Genomic DNA, 21,887 nt, shown 5'->3' on the forward strand with positions numbered 1-21,887 from the left:
AAATCGAAGATGATCTATATGATAAAAAGCTTTATCAACCTTTTTTGGGAATGAAACCAAAAAGGATGTCAGACAGTGATTGGGGTCTTCTTGATAGATAGATGTTGGGAGTTATTCGATTGAAACTATCAAAGAACGTTACTCATAACATGGCAAGGAAAAATCGACCATGGGATTGATGACAGTATTGTCCGATATGTATGAGAAGCCGTTTGCAAATAATAAGGTATTTCTCATGAAAAAATTATTTTATTTAAAGATAAGAGAAGGTGTTTCATTGGCAACACATCTCAATGAGTTCAACACCATTGTTAATCAATTGTGATATGTTGAAATTGATTTTGAGGATGAGGTACGTGCTTTAATTCTTTTGGAATCTCTACCAAACAGTTGAGAAACCACGAGGGCAACAATTAATAACTTTGTAGGCAATGTCAAGTTGAAGTTTAATGATATCAGGGACCAAATTCTTACTAAGGAGGTTCATAAAATTGATTTGGGTGAAGCGTTAACATTGAGTTCTACCCTAAATATCAAAGTAGGGGCAACGAAAATGAAAAAAATTCTAATTGGAATAAAGTTAGATTGAAGTTGAGGAATGGAGAAGTAATTCTAGATTTGGGTGGAATATGGAGTGTTAGAACTGTGGGAAAACAGGTCACATAAAAAAGCACTATAGAGCACCGAAAAAAGGAAAAAAATAAAGGTAATGTTGCAAATGCAGTCATCGATGAAATACATTATGGGTTACTTCTGTCAATTGGCAGTCCTATTGATTCTTGGGTTTTGGACTCAAGGGCATCTTTTCACACAATTGCACTTTGAGAAATTACGGAGAACCATGTTTTTGGGAATTATGGGAATGTGAATTTGACATATGGCAAACAATTGTATATTGTAGGTGTTGGAGACATTCGTCTGAAATCTCAAATGGTTTTGTGTGGAAGATTCATAAAGTGAGACATATACCAAAATTTATATGTAATCTTATTTTGATGGCAACTTGATGATGAAAGACATAATGTGACCTTCACCAGTGGTGCGTGGGAGGTTATAATGGTGCCATGGTTGTTGTGTGATGAAACAAAACTAAAACACTACAAATGACATCTAATTGTAGATATATGGTTTCTATTATTGACAGTAATTCTAATATAGATTTATTACATTGTAGGCTCAAACAAATGAGTGATAAAGGAATGAAAGTACTCATATCAAATTGTAAATTGCCAAAGTTGAAATCTGTTGAGAAACAAATTATGCGAGAGCTGCATTTTCAGAAAACAGAAAATGGTAAGCTTTTCCAAAGTCAGGAGAGAGTTGAAAGAAGAAAAATTGGAGTTGGTTCATATAGATGTATGAGGGCCTTCAACATAAAAATGTATGGGAGTCTTCGATTGTAACTTCTCTTGGAGGATCCAACTATTATGTGACATTCATTGATGACTCAACTAGGAAGGTATGGGTTTATTTTCTAAATAATAAATTTGATGTATTTGATGTCTTTAAAAAGTGGAAGGCTATGATTAAGAATGAGACAAATTTAAAAGTGAAGTGTTTGAAGTCTGATAATGGGGAGGAGTACCTTGATAATGATTTTAAGCGGTATTGCGCTAAGAATGGAATCAAGATGACAAAAACTATTATTAGAAAACCTCAATAGAATGGTGTGGCTGAAAGGATGAGCAAGACCTTAAATGAGCGTGTGAGGAGTATAAGGATTCACTCGGGATTGCCTAAGACTTTTTCGGCAGATACAGTTAACACTGTGGCTTACCTGATAAATAGAGGTCCTTCAATTCCTTTGAATTGTAGAATACTTGAAGAGGTTTGGAGCAGCAAAAAGGTAAACCTTCTTTTTGAAAGAGTTTGGTTGTCTTTCTTATGTTCATAGCGATGTTATTGCTAGAAGTAAACTTGATCGAAAATCTAAGAAATGTTTCTATATTGGTTATGGTGGCATTGAGTTTGGTTATCGTTTTTGGGATGAGCAAAATCAGAAAATCATTAGAAGTAAGGATGTGATCTTCAATGAGCAGGTGTTTTATAAAGATAGGTTGGGCAAAGTTTTAGACAAAGCAAATTCTGAAGTGAGAATGCCTGAGGTAGTCAACTTGAAAGATTTTTCGATGAACGATTTACAAGTGAATGTCCATGAAGTTCAAGAAACCACACTCTCAAAAGATCAAGAAAATATAGCCTTAAAAGTGAATTAGTTTACTTCTATAACTGAACTTAGAAGATCTTCTAGAACTATTAGTTCATCATAGAGATATTCTCATTCATTTAACTACATTTTGCTTATTGACAAAGGTGAACCACAGAGTTTTGAAGAAGTAGTGCAAGTTGATGAATCCACCAAGTGGGAGTTAGCCATGAAGGTAGATGAGATGGATTTGTTGATGTCCAATAAAACATGGTAGTTGGTAGAACTACCAAAAGGGAAAAAATCTTTGTAGAATAAATGAGTATATCAGATAAAGAAAGAACATGATGGTACTAAGAGATATAAAGCAAGACTTGTAGTAAAAGACTTTAAAAAAAAGGAACACATTGACTATACAAAGATTTTCTCTCCAATAGTCAAACTAACCACTATCAAAATAGTACTTGGGTTAGTGGCAAAATAAGATCTACACTTACAGTAGATGGATGTAAAAATGATATTTCTTCATGGTGATTTGGAGGACAAAATTTACATGCATCAACCATAAGGGTTTCAGGTTCAGGGAAAAGAGAAAATGGTGTGTAAGCTACAAAAGAGTCTATATGGCTTAAAATAGGCTCTAAGATAATGGTATAAGAAGTTCAACAACTTCATGACCACTAATGGTTTTTTGAGGTTTCAGGTAGATCATTGTTGCTATATCAAAAGGTTTGAGGGCTCTAAATTATTTTATTGTTATATGTTGATGATAAGGTGATTATGAGGGGTAGCATACATGAGATTGACAAACTGAAAAAGAAGTTATTAAAGGAGTTTGCAATGAAGGATTTAGGTGTAGCAAATAAATCCTTGTGATGAGCATTACTAGTGATAGGGAGGCCTTTAAACTATCACAAGAAAAGTATGTGAAAAAGGTGCTTAGCAGATTCAATATGACTGGAGTGAAGCCTATGAGTACTCCTTTGGCTTGTCACTTCCAACTATCCAAAGATTAGTCGTCCTTAACTGAAGAAGAGTGGGTTTACATGACCAAAGTGCTTTATGCCTTTATTATTGGAAGTCTTACATATGCCATGGTTTGCACTAGATCGGATATAGCACATGTAGTGGGAGTTGTGAGTAGATATATGAGTAATCGGGGAAAACAACACTAGGAGGTAGTGAAGTGGATTCTTAGGCATTTGAGAGGCACTATAGAGTCGACTTTGTATTTTAGGAAGTCAGATATAGGCTTACAGGGGTATGTAGATGCTGATATGGTTGGTGATATAGATAGGAGAAAGAGTACTATAAGATATGTTTATACTCTAGGTGATACTATAGTCAGTTGGGTATCAAAGTTGTAGAAAATAGTTGCACTTCCTACTACTAAGGCAAAGTATGTTGCAGTGACAAAGTCTAACAAAGAGATGATGTGGTTGTAGTCTTTCTTAGAAGAATTAGGTCATAAGTATGAGCGAAGTATGTTACATTGTGATAATCATAGTGTCATTCATTTGGCTAAGAATCTTATTTATCATGCTAGGACAAAGCACATACAAGTTTGGCATCACTTCATAAAATCAACTTTGGAAGATGGAGTTTTAACACTTGAGAAGATTCAAGGGTATCGAAATCCAGTTGATATGTTGACAAAGATGGTAACGATTGAGAAACTGGAGTTGTGCGTAACTTCAATTGGACTGTTTGGTTGAGGATTGAGAAGTTGTAACAACTACAAGTGGAGACAATTGATGATTGATTAGTCTTCAAATGAGAGATTGTTAAGATGTGCAAAGCCTAATTATTATAACGAGAGATTGTTAAGATGGGCAAAGCCTAATTATTATGCTAACAGTAATGGTATTTTGGGAATTTTATACATATGATTTGGTTATCATATTTATATTATGCTTAGGGTATTCACCTTTGAGAGCTTTTTTTTTTTTTTTTTTTTTTTTTTTTTTTTTTTTTTTTGAGTTTTGACAAAGATAGAAAGACGTAAAGAGAAAAACCTAAAGGATGAGACATTTTGGGATTATCTTGTACTCTCTTTTCATCATAGTGAAAATATGCAATGGTTACAAATGGATGTTACTCTCACATTTAGAGTGAATCGCTATAAATCTCATATGTTCTTGTATTTTAATTTTTTTGCATTAGTTTATTATCGGCTTTGAAAAATAGGATTAGGTTGTTTTAATCCTAACACAACCCACTAAACTAGTTGTTGGTTTCTTTTTACGATATAAATTCATTTTCGTTTTAGGAAATAATAAGATGATAATTTCATCAATCGGGAGTACCACAATTTTTAAACAAAAAATTAGCACCAAAGAAAACCAAAACCAAAACCATAAAACTTCCCTACTAGTATAATAGAACGCAGAGGGCATTGAACAAACGTTTGTACTACTTAGAAACATATGAACAAATATGAAACAGATGTAGACAAATGTGACGCAATTGTGATATGAAGCCTTTTTTTTTTTCTTTTTTTTTTTTTGTATTTGTTTATTTTTTTAACCAAGACACTAACTCCCAAAATTCCTTAGAGAGGACAGACCCTGACATCACTAGTAGACTTTTCTCCACCTCACTTCAACATTGTCCTACATTTCAATGTGATTCATTTTTTAGCCTGAATTCAACAATATTTTGGGCGCAAAATTATCCAATTTTTAGCATAGATTTATTTAATTTTTTCAAATATAGTTGATCATTTTATTTTAATTACCTTAAAGGAAAAAAAAAAAGGAAAAAAAAAGAGACAATGTTTTGAAAAACTGGAGCCATTGGAAACTGAAAGTTCACACATGAAAGTGCACGGCAGCAATGAGAAAGGCCAAACACAGAATTGTCTTTCTCTCTTTATGAGTTTCAGTATTTTTCCTTCTGTCTTTATTAGTTTCATTACGGTACAATTTTGATAATTTGGTTGCTTTGGCTCCTTATTACCGACTCATGCAGAAACGCTTGCAAATTCTGAGGTCGCCTTTTATCATTTTGTCAGTATGCTAACAACTTTGGCAGTTGCCCACTTTCAGATCATATTTTTTTAATTATTTTTTCAGGCATTTTGTCTGCATGTTAATGAGTTAAAAAAAACTTTACCAAAACCCAATATTTTGTCTTATTTTGATTGAATATTTTAAGCAAATAATAAATTCATACCCGTTAAAAAAAAAAATACTAGTCCTCCCGATAGTTTTAGAATTAATAGATTAAAAAGGTGAAATAAATCTCTTGTAAGTCTAATGCTTTCTATGTTTTTAGATAAAAAGTAATTTAGTTTTGATATACAATAATAATTTTATTAAAACAATAAAGGATTAGAACCTGTTTGGAAATTGTTTTTGAAAACAATTTTCTGTTCTTCAAAACAAAAAAATGTGTTTGATAACTACAAATTATTTTATTTTATTTTCAAGAATAGAAAATAAGGTATTTTTGAAAAACATCTTTTAGTTTTTATTTATTTATTATTTTTACTTATTTTCTTTTCTGAAAATTGTTTTAAGAAATAATTATACAAATATGTAAAATGATTAAAAATAAAATACTATATATAAAATTATTTTTAAAAATATTAAAACTAAGTTAAAAACATTTTAAATTTTCAAACAAACTTTTATTCTACAAAAATCAAAGACCAATTTTAAAAACTAATTTTTGGAATTGTTTTCAAAAACAGTTAATAAACAAGCCCTTAGATTTCCAAATTTGGGTTTGAATTACCCTTTTAATCAAATGAGACTTTTTCACCATTTTGCTAGTAAGAAGTTGTGATTGGATGTTCTAATCACTAATAATCATGTAAGGGAATAATAGAATATGTGGTAAAAAGATGATGAAGAATAGCATTACTAGTAAACAAGAAATAAATATTTAATTAAATGGGATAAAATATTGGGTTTTCATCATAAGGGCTAGTTTGAATAAAATTCTGTTTGAGGCTTTAAGAAAAACTTAAGGCTAATATTTGAATTATAATGTGAAAAGTTTGGTGTTTGGAACATGTTAGTTCTTTTGATATTTAAAAAAAATAATAATAATAATAGTGTGTTTGGAAATTTGAAATATGATTAATTTGTTTTTTATATTTTTAAATATTTTTAAAATAAATAACATTTTATTTTGAATCCTTCTTTCTATTTGTACAATTATATTTAAAACAAATTTAGAAAATAAAAAAAAAAGAACTAAAAAATATGTTTTTTTTTTTTAAAAAATCGATTTTCAAAAATTTATTTTAAGAACAATTAACAATCAAATGTGTTTTCATATATATATATATATTATGTGAAAGATTCATTTAATGGAACTCAATTTTATTTTATATATGAAGTTATTTCATATTTGAATAAAACTTTATAACATTATTGCTGCTTTTTAAATTTTAGGGTTTTTAAGAGTGTATTTGACGGTATTTTTAATGAAAATATTTTCTCAAAAAATGTTTTGATTTATTAAATATTTTGGTAAAAATATATTAAAAATGATTTTTCAACATTTTAATTGATTTTTTAAAATTTTAAAAATATTTTCTAAATTTTGTCAAATATCTAATTTTTCTTTAAATATATTTTAAATTAAAAATATTTTTTAGAAACATTGTAAAACACACTCTTATTCTACTTGGCACTAGCTACATCAATGCTATCAATAAATCCTTATTTATGAATAATTAAATAATTTTTATTTATTTTCAAAACATCAATCCAAACAAGGTTTTAATAAAATTACTTTTAATTGTAGTTCAATTCAAATGGAAAATTAAAGACTTGTTTTGTATAATTTCTGAAAAAAAATTTTAAAAACATTTTTTTAATGATATTTTTGAATAAAAGTCTCTTTAAAATGGTAATGTTATTAATTTTCTTCTATATTTTCAAATGTTTTTTAAAAATAAATTTTACACTTAATTTTTTATTTTTAATTATTCTCTGTATTTATATAATTATTTTTTAATAAACAATCAAAATAATTAAATATGTCATTTGAAAATACTTATTTTTCCAATAAATTATCAGAAAAATTAATTTTTATAAAATAAAATAAAATAAAATTATGAAATGTGTTTATTTCAAATAGGTTATTATAACTTACACTGAAATTTTACAAATAGTAAACAAATCACTTGTTGAAGAGGTAATGAAAGAAGACAAAAAGAATCCCAAAAGTAGAAAAAAAGAAAAAGAAAAAGAAAAGGAAAAGGAAAATGAGAGGGAAGAGGAAAGACGTAATGCTGAGGTAAGGGTGAGCGCCACGTGTATAAAAGAAGCCCTGACAACATTATGGTGAAATTAGCAGACTCATGCACCACCCACCACGTATGTCTTGCATGCAATTTTTCCTATTTTTGGCATTTCTCTCTTCTTTCTTTCTTTTCCTTCTGCTCCTACACGCCCTCCCTTATTCTGTGTTCTCAAATTCACCTTCTTCTTCTATGCCTCACACTTGACTACATACTAATCCCAATCAACGAATAGTAAACAAAAATCTATACATGATAATAGCCAAGAAAGTGTAGCTCTTGAACTCCTCTTGTCAGACAAATAAAATTTCCCATGTTAAAAACCAAGAGATCCCATTCATAAAAGAAACATTGTTGTATAAAGGAAAATGATATAGATTGAATGCTTAAATATTTTGCTTTTTGTTTCTTAGAAAAATTAATTTATTTGTTAATAAAAGATTTTCTAATATATATATATATATATATATATTAGAATAGTAGCTAGAAATAATGAGGTAAAAGAATCATAAAAAACTTAAAAATTGGTTTTTAATTATTTTTGAAAACAATTATAGAATAATAGTTTTTGAAAACAGTTTTTTAAAACATGTTTTATAAAATAAAAGTCTATTTAAGAATTTAAAAATATTTTTAAATTATTTTTAATATTTTAAAAATAATTTTATATTTAATGTTTTATCTTTAATCCTTTATAATTATTTTTTAAAATAACCTTAAAAAATAATTCAAAACAATTGAAAATGTAATGTTTTTTATTTTAAAAATAAAATATAATTTATTGGTTGCTAAACTTCTTTTTTTTTTTTAAGAATAGAAAAGAGTTTTTGAAAACAATGTCCAAACATACCCTATGCAACCGAGATTATGGAGTGGTAAATTTTTAGAATTAATGGCCAAAAAGCAAAAAATAAGGGAAGAAAAAACCAAAAGAGAAAAAGAGAGGTGGGGAGGGCGAAACCACTAGGGAAACCATGAAAACGTCCGTTAACGTTAAGAGTTCAAAAGTAACTCACTATGGTTAGTTTTAACTCGAGGAGAGTTGTGTTCCTGAAACTCCCCTTTATAAATACGCACACCCTCTGCACTACGTTTCTCAGTGCATCTTCTGCTTCCACACACAAATCACTCTCTCTTCGTTGCCATGGATCCTTTCTTTGTTACCATTCTTTTCATTTTTTCTTTCTTCAGCCTTGTGATCAGATTTCTTTTCCTCTAATCTTAAACCCATATCTCCCCTAATTCTTTCCATTTTCGCTTCCAAATTCTCCTTCCCAAGCTGTGCAAATCCTTTCCGTTATCATTGTCCAAAGATTTTCCAAACCTCTGCACTGATGAATATCTCGAAAATGTGGAAACACCTGAACCTGAGCGCCAGTTTCTACGATTTCTCGGATTACCAACTTGAGGAATTGGGCCTCAACCCAACCCCATTCCAGTACCTCCCCGATCGCACCCAGCATCCGATTTACAGCTCGGACGAATTCCGAATGTACGGGTTTAAAATAAAAAAGTGCTCAAAGACCCGCAGCCATGACTGGACGGAGTGCCCATTCGCGCATCGAGGCGAAAAGGCGAAGCGTCGGGATCCGCGCAAAGTGAACTATGCGGCCATTTCATGCCCCGACTTCCGAAACGGCGCCGAGTGCCCTAGGGGTGAGGCCTGCGAGTTCGCGCACGGCGTTTTCGAGTACTGGCTGCACCCGGCCAAGTACCGCACACGTGCATGCAATGCCGGGACATTTTGTCAACGTAAGGTAGTCACAATGGACAATTGTTACCCTTACCCTTGTGGGCACCTAAGTTTCATAATTAGGAGCAAAAGAAACCGAGATTTTTTTTAAGCCTAACCTTCTTTTCTTTTTCGATTCGTATTTGGAACCCTGTTCAATTGTTGTTATTTTAGGTGTGCTTCTTCGCACACACGCCGGAGCAGCTCCGTGCGGAGACCAAGTACAAGTGCCATTTCACGTACCGGGTGCGGAGGTCCAACGGCAGAGAGGACAAGCGAAGTGGATCGGACGCTGACGAAAGATCGGTTTTTGTTGACTCAGAGGCAGCAGCCAAGAGTGAGAGCCCTGTGGATGGGTACGCTGAATTTTTGCGGGCTCTGAGGGCGCTAAAGATCCCGCACGACGATGACAAGAGTTTCGGATACGACACTGTTTCGGACCCGGATTGGAAGTTCGATTGGATTTCGGACTTGGTGGAGTAAATGCGAGGAGGAAGAAAGTGGTGTAAATTTGGTTTAATTAGTGGATGGCGTTTTTTCTCTTCATGTAGAAGATTGGTTAATGCAAGTGTTTATTTTATTGTTGTAAATTTGTATTTCATCTATGAATTTATATTTGAAGTGTTTATGGTTAATTAAAGCTCGCAATTAAATAATTAAATTAAGGCAATCGTGAAGTTTAGTTGCAGTTTTATGCATGCAATTTTAATTCCTCTATGTGGTAAATGGTTTCGACTCTCTAATATTTCATCTAATTTAATTATGAGGTAAATCAGTTGAAAATTAGCCACTTGTATGTGCCAATGTCTTAGAACTTACAATGGCTCAAAGGATTCAGAATTGGCCTTATCTAGTATGGATCATACATGAACAATAGGAGTCAGTCATAATTTTAAGACCATCCCAATTGTAGGTTTTTTTTTTTTTTTTTTTTTTTTAACATTTTCACAATATGTTTGTTTCTATAGATATAAAAAGAAACAAGAGGAAAAAATAAAAGGCAAAATTAATTTATCTTATTCAATTTTAATGAAAAATAAAAGGGAAAAGAAAATATGATAGAAATTGGAAGGCTATGCATCTAGAATTTCTGTTTTTTTTTTAACCAAATATATATATACACACACATTGAAGACTAATTGATATTTAAAATTACATTTAATTGTTGGTTTTAGGTGGAGTTTGGATCCATGGAGATTTAAGTGATTTGGATTTTGGTCCCTAACTCTAGATTTTGTAATTGAAAAATCTTAAATAATTGTTCGGATTTTAGTGAAAGTGAATCTACAAATCCTTACACTTAAAAAGAAAGTACCCACAAAAGCGAATTTAAATTTTAATTAAAAAAATCTAACAATATATATATATATATCAAAATTTTGAATTTATGTATGGCATTGAACATTCAAATCACAAATCCAATGAGATACACATAAATGAACTCAATTCATTCTTGACTCCATACATACATAAGTACGTACACATATATAATGTTTTCAGAATGGGTCTGATTGAATAAAAAAAAGTTATTGATTCATGATTTATTGATCAGTTCGGTGATTGAAATAATCAAATCATTAATGTCATAAATATATAATTTACATATTATTAAAATTTAAAATAATTATAAAAATATTAAATTGTATGTAAATTTCAACATCTCCTTTGTTTGTTGAGATTTTTCACAAAATATTTTTTGCTTATAGAAGTTATCAAATATAATATCTATAAGATAATAAGAACACATGAAAATATGTATGTGAATGTTTCCACAAATTAGTCAACAAAAATATCTCATTTAAGTCCATACTAATTTGAAAGCATATAGAGTCCACACAAACACAAACACAACTCTTTTGTAGAGTTCAATAATTATCATATAAAGTTTCATCAAAACAACAACGAAAGAAAGAAAAAAAGAAAAAAAGAAAATGTCAAAAACAATAAAGTTGATCAATAGAGGAGAGGAGCCTTGAACATCAACTAATAGACTCATGGTAGTGAATTAGAGGAGTTAAGGAGGTGTTGGTTGTTGGTTAGAGGCCACCAATCTCCAACAATCCAATTTGTAGAAAATAAGAGATTACACAATCATCAACAATGGTAGAACCTTAGAGCATCAAATTGGTTCCTCTAGTATCAAAACGACAATGACTTTGTTACTGTTAGACATGCTCCAATCTTTAGCAGTGATCATTTAGGTTGTTGGGCGTATAATTATTTCAATTAGAGCATTGAGTTGGTAGTTGTAATGGAGATGTTGGAGATTTAGGGATTGAAATGATTAGAAGTGGATGTAATGAGCATTATGACATGAAATGACCTTGTTAGTATGCTAATAGCGTCAAAATGGCATCGTTTTGGATTACTAAGTTGAGGAAAAAATAATATCCATTGAACCTTTTAGTTCATATTGCTCATTGATGAAAACTTAAACTTAGCACTTTAATGGCTCCATAGAGCCTATCTTAGTATGTTTGAAGTACTCATAGTTGACCTAATGCTTGCTTTTGTTGTTAAATCAATGTTATATTTTATAGCTTTGGTGAGTATTTTGTAGGTTTTAAGGTACAATGGAATTTCTATGGAGGATTTGAGCAAAGAATGCTTAAGAACTAAGGAAGAGGATTCTAAGGTAGTTGGTGTTATGATAGAACCCTTGAAAGTACGACATGATGTAACAAAATAAGTTTTCATTAATAAATTTATTTATTGTGATTTATGGTCTCCCTTTTATCACTAGGTGCATTACTTACCGTTTGAGCATTCATGTTTGTATCACTTATATTGTATATAACTTGGATGCATTAAGAGTTGCATAAAAGACTTAAGTCATTAGTTCTTTGTAAGATAATAAGCACTTCATAGTCGATTCATGAAATTAGGCAATCTATTAAAAACTATAGAGCAGTATCTCCTAATAAGAGTGATGCTTTGTCTTGGTTATCGAAATGTGTTCCTCATGGTGGGTGCACTAGTTTGTAAGATTACATATTGGACATGACCTATGGTGAATCATAACATTAGCTATCAGGTAGTCATGATGGGAATGTGTTGGTTATTGGAATGTGTTCCTCATGTGGGATTGAACTCTTAAAAGTATGACATGATTTAACAAAGTTAGACTTTACTTTCCTCTTGTAATCCTTTTTATGCATTGACATTGATTTAAGCATTTCAACCCATATCACTTGGATTTAGGCAACTAGTAGAAATTGTAGTGCACTACCTTCTAATTGGAGGGATGGTTTGTCTCAGCCATCGAGATGAGTTTCCTATGGTGAGTGCACTAATGATTTAATCGTCAAATGTTCAAATGAGGTGATTTATATTGAATGAATGAAATTCTCTTGATAGGTTACTTTGAATTAAAAACAATTGTTAATGAAAGGATAACTTCCAATGGAATAATGGGAAGCCTTAGGGCTTCATTTCCTCAACCTAGATGACTACTCCCAATTCATTAAAATCATATCAAATTGAAATAATGATGAACAAAAAATAAAGAATTGAACATTGAAAATTTTAAATCAAATCTAAAATTGCATTCAAAAAAAAAAAAAAAAAAGAATCCAAGACTAAAAACAAGAGAAACAATATGAAAATAATGACAAGCGGAATTAAAGAACCTAAGTGGAATCAAGATTTCTAAGAACTCCTCATTTGGATTTTCGATTCTCCTCATGATTAGCCTTTAAACCAAAGATGAACCAACCCTTCTCAATAGCTACCCATGACCCTTTTATATATTTTCCCAAATTAGCCCTAAGTTCTCTCACATGAACACCTTTCCTATGCAAGTAAAGGGCTAAAAAATGGGCTAGAATTGGTTGTGGTTTTCTGTGTTTGATTGAAATTTGATTTTAATCGTAGATTCGAATTCTTTTGGCTTTGTGTGATAAAAGGTCAAAGAAATATTGAAATTGAGATGGAGTTATGCTTTTTGATATATTTGTGGCTAAATGTTAATTGTAAATGGAATATGATAAATTGGAAAATGATAAAAAAACGAATAAGGAGTAAAAGAAAAAGGGAAATATTAATAAAAAATGGTGAAGATGCAGGGGAATTTATATGCATTAAAAATTAATTTTAATTCCAATAATGATAAGATTAGAAACCTTCTCAACTGAGCTTCTAAAATCCCTTTATTTAAGGCTTTTCCAATAATATGCCAGCTAATGCTGCACATGTGCCCATTCGTTTGGTATTATCTCTCTATGCATGGAGAATAAATAAACATTTATTTATTTTCTAACACCAACCTTGAAAAAATATATATGTATTCAGGAAAGATAGATAAGTTCTATGATATGCTTATCCATATTTCATGCATGTTTATTTCATTAGCTTAATCAAATCAAGACTAAATTGATTCATAGAATTAAAAAGTATCGCATGATGAATTAGTGATGGTATACTCATGTAGGGTGCAACCTTAAAGTATTGCATTAAAATTTTATCATGGACCTACCATTTGCTTAAGTTAACCCAAAATAATACATTAAATAGAAGTGCTTTTTTGAACGACTTTTTCATTGGAAATCATGAACCTCCAATAAGTTCATTGAATAAATAAGAGTGGACTCTAGTAACAAAGCCATTCCTCCTCATGATCAGCTCAACCTACAACCTCTTCAATTACTAACCATATGCTCTGTGTGACTGTAACAAGAATGTAAAGAGTTGGAAGCAGTTATCTTCTTGTCTTGCATTGTATATTTGATGAAGTGTGTGGTCTTGAGGGATATATGATATTGCTTGTACATTAGCATCCTTGCCTTCAATTATTGGTGATTTCTATGAATTTTAGCAATGAGCCATTTCATCGTTGCTGTATCTTTAGCCTATTTGGTAGCAGAAGTGAAAGTAATATTTTAACTTAATCAACTTGTTTGGAAAACATTCTACGTTAAAAATTTTGGTATTTTTTCAAACATGAAAAACAATAAGTTAATATTTTGGTTTTCTCCTTATAGATCTTTAAGCTCATTTCTCAAGATGTTCTGATCATGCTAAATTTTGGTTTTCTCCTTATAGATCTTAGAGTTGATGTAATTATCATTTCTCAATTCTTCAAGCTCATTAAGTTGAAGATTCCTAAGTGGAGATTTTTCAAAGCCCATAAGGCATTATGCTCAATCTCTACTAGGAGATGACATGGTTTACCATACACAAGACTAAATGGGGACATTACTAACATTGTCTTATAAGTTGTCCTATAGGCCTAAAAAGCATTATTCAAGTGCAAAGACCAATCTTTTCGGTTTGTGTTAACTAATTTGGTTAGGATCGTCTTAATTAGCTAACTCAAGTTGCCACTTGTTTGTGGATGATAAGGAATGGCAACCTTATGTGTGATCCCATACTTCTTCATGAGGTTCTCAAAAGGTTTATTACAAAAATGGGTGCCTCCATCACTAATGATAGCTTGAGGGAAACCAAACCTAGCAAAAATATGTTCCTTTAAGAACTTAATCACAACTCTATGGTCATTGGCTCTAGTTGGTATAACTTTAATCCACTTAGATATATACACTACCATTACAAGGATGTATCGATAACCAAAGAAAAGAGAAAATGGTCCCATAAAGTCTATGCCCCAAAGGTCAAAGATCTCCATCGTTAAAATGTTAGTTAGGGGCATCATGTCCTTCTTTGAAACACCCCCTAGCTTTTAGCATTGAGGGTAAGCCTTACATTAATGGTTGTGGGCATCCTTAAAAATAGTTGGCCAATAAAAACCACATTAGAAAACTTTTGCAACTGTTTTCTTGGAGGAGAACTGTCCTCCACAGGCCTCCCCATGGCACAAAGCTAGCACATTAGGGATTTTCTCCTTGAGCACACATCTTCTAAGTATTTAATCGGGATAACACATGAAAAGATAAAGATCATCCTAAAAGAAATTCCTCACCCCTAGAAAAAGCCTTCTCCTATCTTGAGTGTCCCAATCTTGAGGCACTTTGCCTTAGACTAGATAGTTCACCATATGTGCAAACCATTGAAGTATTAAGGTAGTAAGTAACTGCTCATTAGGAAAATCATCTTTGATAGGCATCACCTCCCTTTTTTCCTTAAAAATGAGTCGAGATAAATGGTTTGCAACTACATTCTCAACCCCCTTCTTATCCTTGATTTCTAAGTCAAAACTCTTGGAACAACAACACCCATTGAATCAACCTTAGCTTGGCATCCTTCTTGGTAATAAAGTATTTCAAGGCAAACACTATGGCTAAGAGCTTTTTTTTAGTGGTAGTGTAGTTCATTTGGGAACTATTAAGGGTATGACTAGCCTAGTGTATGACATAGGGCCTTTATTCTTTTCTTTGCCTTAAAACAACTCCAATGGCAAAGTCACTTGCATGACACATCAACTCAAAAGACAAACTCCAATCCAGAGGTTGCATAATAGGTACAAAAACAAGCTTCTCGTTTAGCTTATCAAAGGGCTCTTAGCAACTAGGTATCCATTCAAAGTGAGTGCCTTTAGCTAACAACTTGGATAAGGGTTTAGCAATGGCACTGAAGTCTTTGATAAATCTTCTATAAAAATCTGCATGTCCAAGGAAGGATCTAATGTCTCTCATAGTCTTGGGAATAAGAAGGTTATATGTCAATTCAATATTTGCTATGTCAACTTTTATTCATTTTTTAAAGGTTATATGGCCTAAGACAATTATAGAAGTGACTTGAAATGACACTTCTCCTAATTCAAAACAAGATGTTTTTCCTCATACCTAGTGAACACTTTCTCCAAATGGTTGAGACATTCATAAAAGGTTTCTCTAAAATTTGTAAAATCATCCATGAATACCTTTAGGAACTTCTCCACTGTGTCAACAAAAATGCTCATCATGCATCTTTGAAAAGTGGTTAGTGTATTACAAAAGCAAAATGGCATACACTTATATGCATAGGTGCCAAAAGGACATGTGAAAGTATTTTTCTCTTGGTCCTTAAGAGATATCTCAATCTGGTTATACTCTGAATAACCATCCAGGAAACAATAGAAGGTATGACTGGCTACTCTCTTTAGGATTTGGTCAATGAAGGGTAAGGGAAAGTGGTATTTTCGAGTGTTAAAGTTGAGTTTTCTATAATGAATGCATACTCTCCACCCAATTTGGGTCTTAGTGGGGATTAACTTGCTTATTTAACTATTCACCAATGTTACTCTTAACTTCTTTGGCACCACCTGAATTAGGCTGACCTACTTGCTATCAAAGAGGGGATAAATAATTCCTGCCTCGAATAGTTTCAAAATCTCATTTCTCACCATCTCTTGCATGGTGGGATTCAATTTTCTTTGCAACTTCCTTGAGGGTTTGGCATTCACTTCAAGAAAAATTTTGTGAGAACATGATTCGTCCCTATTGCAGTCATGCCAGTTGATTCCAGCTCAGACGGGTGTTATCAACAAAATTTATAAAACCTAAATCACCTCAGGATAGCATAGCTAACATAGTATAGTGACTCTAGGATCGTCCATAGGGATGGGTTTTCATCGTACAATTGACTTAAATGAAGAAAATAAAATGATGTTTTTTCTTATGAAAATTAGCTTTTAAAGAAAATGGAATTGTGGTTGTAAAGATTGATTTTAAGTTAAGCAAAAACAATAAGTGAAATTAACTTACAAAGAAAAAGTCTGTTAGAGCTTTAAGTCGCTAGGATCGGGTTCCTTAGGCAAAATGGGAGATTCCGGATCTTCTCATCGCGTTGAGGATAATAACATAAAGGATGGTTATCTCCTGAACTGGTCTTATATTTAGCAATTAAGATTTGATCCAAATGTTTCATGAGAAATGGCAATTGCTTCCCATTAATGGCTTCAAACACTAAAGACTTTCACCTTGAACCACCTTCCAATGGCTCATAAATGATAACTAAAAGACATCCATGGATCTAGCAATAAGCATCCATGGAATCCGAAAAGCTTACCAAGTATTGGTCATTCAAGGTGCTTTTAAGGGATTTAAAACTAAACATTGAAATAAAAACCATTGATGGCTAACAACTACTGTCATTTAAAGCAAGGACAACTCCCACCTTTGCATTCAGGTCCTTCACCTAACTTCCATCACTCCAAGAAACGTAAAACCTAGCCACTCATCCCTTGAGAAATCATCCTCAGAGGTTGTTTGGCTAGTAAGAAAAGTGAAAACAAAATGAGAAGGAAAGGCAGAGCAAAAGCTCTGTATATTTCTTAGTACGGGGATTTACAAGCGTTTTATGAAAAATATACATAACATCTCATCCCTCTGCCTCTCTCCTTATATATAAGCTACCTAAAAGATATATAAAAAGATATAAAAGAAAATATCTAGGTTGGTTACAAGGAGAAACTAGGAAATTACACAAAATATCTGAAGATAAAAATCTAACGGAGTCGGTGCATAAGAAGATTTCGCATACCATGCGAAATTTGGCATGGTGTGCGAAATTTCGCACAGCCATGCGAAATTGCTTGTTGTTGGATTTTTTCCTCTGATTTTCTTCCTTGCATCTCTGATTGGCTTGGAAAAGGGCTATGAAGTGCTCCAAAGCTTGGATTATTCATGTATTTGAGCTTTAACTTGCATTGCCATGGATTTCACCAAATTCTCCCTCATTCTTGGCTTGTTTCAATGATAAAAAAGCTACAAAAAACACCAAAACTTGCCAAAAACTGATTAGTAACCCTTGCTAGGTTCCTTAATGTGCCAATTGAGTTAAAAGGTACTAACTACTACTCAAAAGCATTTAAAACAGTTAGTTTCAAGCTATAAAAGAGTACTTTTTGAGTAGTAATCAGTACACACTAAGGGGCTTATTCCTTTTAATTTTTTTTTCAACTCAATGCACTCTTGTGCCTACCAAGCATCTCTAACAACTTACTTTCTTATGGTAAGGTAACAGAAGAGGATATGACTATAGGGTATGATTTATTTAGCCCTAAGAATGCATATTTGAGAATGGAAGGAAGAGGTTTCAATTCCATTTTAGGAAGTGCTAACTCAGCCTATTTTTCCCCCTCATCCAATTTCATCAAATGTCTAATCCTAAGCACACATGTGGAGGTTTCAATGACCTTATAATGATTTCAAAGATTCATATAGATTAGTTAATTCTAAAGATTCACTCATAGGATGCTTAGCAAATTAAAACAAACATAGTTCAAGAAAATCTTTCATGCAAATAGAATCAATGTGTTCCTCAACAAGAGAGTCAATCAAACATGTAGTCTTATCATGCAAATAATTCATATTAAGGGGTTGTTTAACCAATTGAAAATATTAAGCTCTAAAGTCATATTCCCAAATGTTAACTACATCACCCCATTCCTACAATTAATAGTTAAGTGTAAGGAAATGCTTACTTAGGATGACTGGAACTAGATTGGTGCCATCATGACTGGTTGGGTGTCTAAAATATTGAAATTAATAGGATAGAAAAATTTATCTACCTGTACCAAGACATCCTCAACAATTCCTCTTGGAATTTTTATGGATCTGTTAGCTAAGAAAATAGTGGTGGTTGTAGGTTTCAACTTTCCTAACCCTGATTGCTCATACACAGAGTATATGAGTAAGTTAATACTTGTTCCCAAATCAAGTAGTGTTCTATCAATCTTAGAGTTCCTAATCACATAAGAATAGGTAGGGAAGGTATCCAAGGTCTTTGTATTTGATTGCCTCGTTATTTTGCAAAATTGCACTCACTTGCTTAATAAAAATTGCTTTCTTTTGTACATTCATTTTTCTTTTTATAGTGCATAAATCTTTCAAGAAATGTGTATAAGAAGGCACTTCACAAATGACATCCAATTGTGGGATATTGATTTTTACTTGCTTAAACATTTCTAAGATTTCTAAATTTGGATCATTCTTGTTCTTGGACTGTAAAGCTTAAGGGTAAGGTATATGCCTATTAAGCTTATGATTTTCTTTATCTCCTTCCACTTTTCCATCACCCAAAGTCTTATTTGTCTCTTTACTCTATTTTTTCATTTGTTCCTCACTCATCCCTTAACTAGTGATTCATTCCTCAATTTTCCTATTTGGCTTATTAATCATCTTTCCACTCCTCAAAACCATGATGGGTTTAACCTCAGCAAACCTTAACTTACTAGTTGTCTCTTCATCTAAGCCAAATTGAACTTTAGGGTTAGGTGGAGGTTGAGAAGGGAACTTACCTTTCTCTTGGATTGTCAAAGCATTAGTGAGCTTTGTTATCGCAACTTTAAACTCATTCAATGATTGAGCAGTTTAGGCATTGAAGTTTACCTGGTTTTATATGAAACTATTCACATTTTCTTCCTATGTTTTCCTTGGAGGTGGGACATAAGGGGTTGGTTGTTGTTGAGGAGGTGGAAGAGGAAACTATTGTTGGAATTGGGGTTGAATTTATGGAAATTGTTGAGGTTGAGATGGTCCTCCATTATTTTTCCAACTCAAGTTTAGGTGATGCCACCATCCTGAATTTTATGTTTTTGAGAATGGTGAATTTTGATTGGCCTTTTTAAATGCAACCATCGTATTAATGGGTTCATTCAAGGCCTCTTTCAATCCAAGAATGGTAAGGTAATTGTGGGTGATGTGAGTGTTGCTATCACAAATGGCACAAGGGACTTCACTAGAGTTAGACGTATGTTTAACCTCCTATGTTTTTCTCACCTCTATTGCTTCAACCTTTCTGGCTAGTGAAATTAACCTAGCACTTAAATCATGTTCTTCATTTAGAGTGTATTTTCCCCTACCTATGGCACTTGTCCTTTCTTTTCCCTTAAGTGAATTTTCCTTAGGCTCATAAGAGTCCTAAGCTTGAAAACTTTTAGCTAGTTGCTCTAAGAAATCATATGTTATTTCTGGCTATTTATTCATAAATTCCACATTGCACATGGTTGAAATAGGCTAACTACTCTCCATGGCTCATAACTATGATGGGGATAAGAGTTAATTAAATCTCATTATCTCTCCTAATACTCATAGAACGACTCATTTTCATTTTGTTTAAAAAGAGTGATTTTCCTTCTAAGAGTCGTACGTTGAAGGGGGAAATATCGCTTCAAAAATTTTGATTGCATTTCAAGCCAAGTACCAATAGACCTTGGCCTTGGTCCATATAACCAAAACTTAGCCTTCTATTTCAAAGAAAATGGGAATAATTTTAATCTCACCACACGCATATTACAATTAGGTTCTTGAAAAGTTCCACATATTGCCTCAAATTCTTTGAAGTGGAGATAAGGATTTTCTCCATCCACCCCTAAGTATTGGGTTATTAGTTGGATCATAGCCAGTCTAATTTGGAGGGTTGATCATTATAAGGAATTACTATGCATGAAAGGGCACTTGCCATGGGAGGTTGAAGATAATCTCTAAGGATGCGAATATAGGGTATTTCATTCCCTTCATTTTCTTTATGATTGCTACCTTCTTTAGTCATTTGGATAGGATTAGGAATAGGAGATTTCGGTCTAACTAAATAGCCTTGATTGTCCCTAATCCAATTTACCATGCACAAAATTGGAAAAATCCCAACAACCAATTCCAAACAAATGAATAAAAAAATAATATATATATATATATATATATATATATATATATATATATATATATAAACAAGAATAATGCAAATAAATTAAATAAAATGAATAAGAGTGAAAGAATTCATTGGGTTGTGATGATGATCACAACCAAAAAAATTCCCACTAAATTTGTTATATTCTTTAGGATGCGCCTTCCCTGGTAATGGCACCAAAAACTTGACCGCACAAAAATTTGTATAAATACTATGATAGTTCCCCAAGTGTCGGGTGCGATTGTAGCTTTAGAAATTCGGTAAGCCAGGTGCAGACCTTAGAAAATTAAGGGATCTTAGAGTGCATATGAGATGGAAAGATCAAGAAAATTAATGAAGTTGGTGGTGAAAAATAACACTTTCTTAAATTCTTTCTCTAGGGAAAGAAGTGGTTGGAAAGTTGTTAAAGAAAAAATAAGAATTGGTTAAAAACCTTAACTAAGAAAGAAAAATTCCTAAGGTTCCTTCCTTACCTTGGAATGATCTTTGTCATTAATATCCTAACTAAAAGTGTTTGCTCATCAATTGAATCCCATTATCCCTAAGTTTAGCTTCACCAAAATATCCAAAATATTAGTGATTTGAAAATTATTATCCTAGGTTTACATAAGGCTATTTTAAGTCAAAATGGCTCTTCCCATTAAGCACTTGGAATACCTTATAGGGACCCTAGACTTCAATATCTAATTAGGTATAAAAATTTAGTGGTTTTATGAGTTCACTATCTTAACTATTTGCCCAATTGGGTATTTGAGGGCTTAATTAGGGTCGTCTTAAGTTAAAATGGCTTTACCATCAAGTGTTTAGGATATCCTATTAAGGCTTGTAATCCCCAATTGTCAAATGTTTAAATGAGGTGATTTATATTGAATGAATGAGATTCTTTTGATATGTTACTTTGAATTAAAAACAACTGTTAATGAAAGGATACATTCCAATGGAAGAACAGGAAGTGCTAGGGCCTTTTTTCCTCAACCTAGATGACTTCTCCCAATTCAGTGAAATCATATAAAATTGAAATAATGATGAACAAAAGAAAGAATTGAAAATTGAAATGTTGAAATCAAATCTAAAATTTCATTCAAATAACAAAACTAAACAGTTCAATCTTAATGAAAAAAAAAATCCAAGACTAAAAACAAGAGAACCAATCTGAAAATAATGACAATCAAAATTAAAGAATCTAA

The 21,887-nt window shown here is 32.1% G+C and overlaps 1 protein-coding gene and 1 non-coding gene across 2 annotated transcripts; both read left to right on the plus strand.

The window, feature by feature from the left end:
- The first annotated feature begins 8,752 nt into the window (after positions 1-8,752).
- LOC117933191 (zinc finger CCCH domain-containing protein 54-like) lies at positions 8,753-9,618 on the plus strand. Its single transcript, XM_034854584.1, has 2 exons — positions 8,753-9,160; positions 9,310-9,618. The coding sequence occupies exons 1-2, from the start codon at positions 8,753-8,755 to the stop codon at positions 9,616-9,618; spliced, it is 717 nt and encodes a 238-aa protein (XP_034710475.1).
- A 10,433-nt stretch (positions 9,619-20,051) lies between these two features.
- On the plus strand, positions 20,052-20,158 carry LOC117934324. Its single transcript, XR_004654463.1, has one exon. It is a non-coding gene; the product is annotated as a small nucleolar RNA R71 (small nucleolar RNA).
- The last annotated feature ends 1,729 nt before the right edge of the window (positions 20,159-21,887 follow it).

Source organism: Vitis riparia, chromosome 16 (genome assembly GCF_004353265.1).
Source record: "Vitis riparia cultivar Riparia Gloire de Montpellier isolate 1030 chromosome 16, EGFV_Vit.rip_1.0, whole genome shotgun sequence".
In the NCBI taxonomy this organism is placed as follows: domain Eukaryota; kingdom Viridiplantae; phylum Streptophyta; class Magnoliopsida; order Vitales; family Vitaceae; genus Vitis; species Vitis riparia.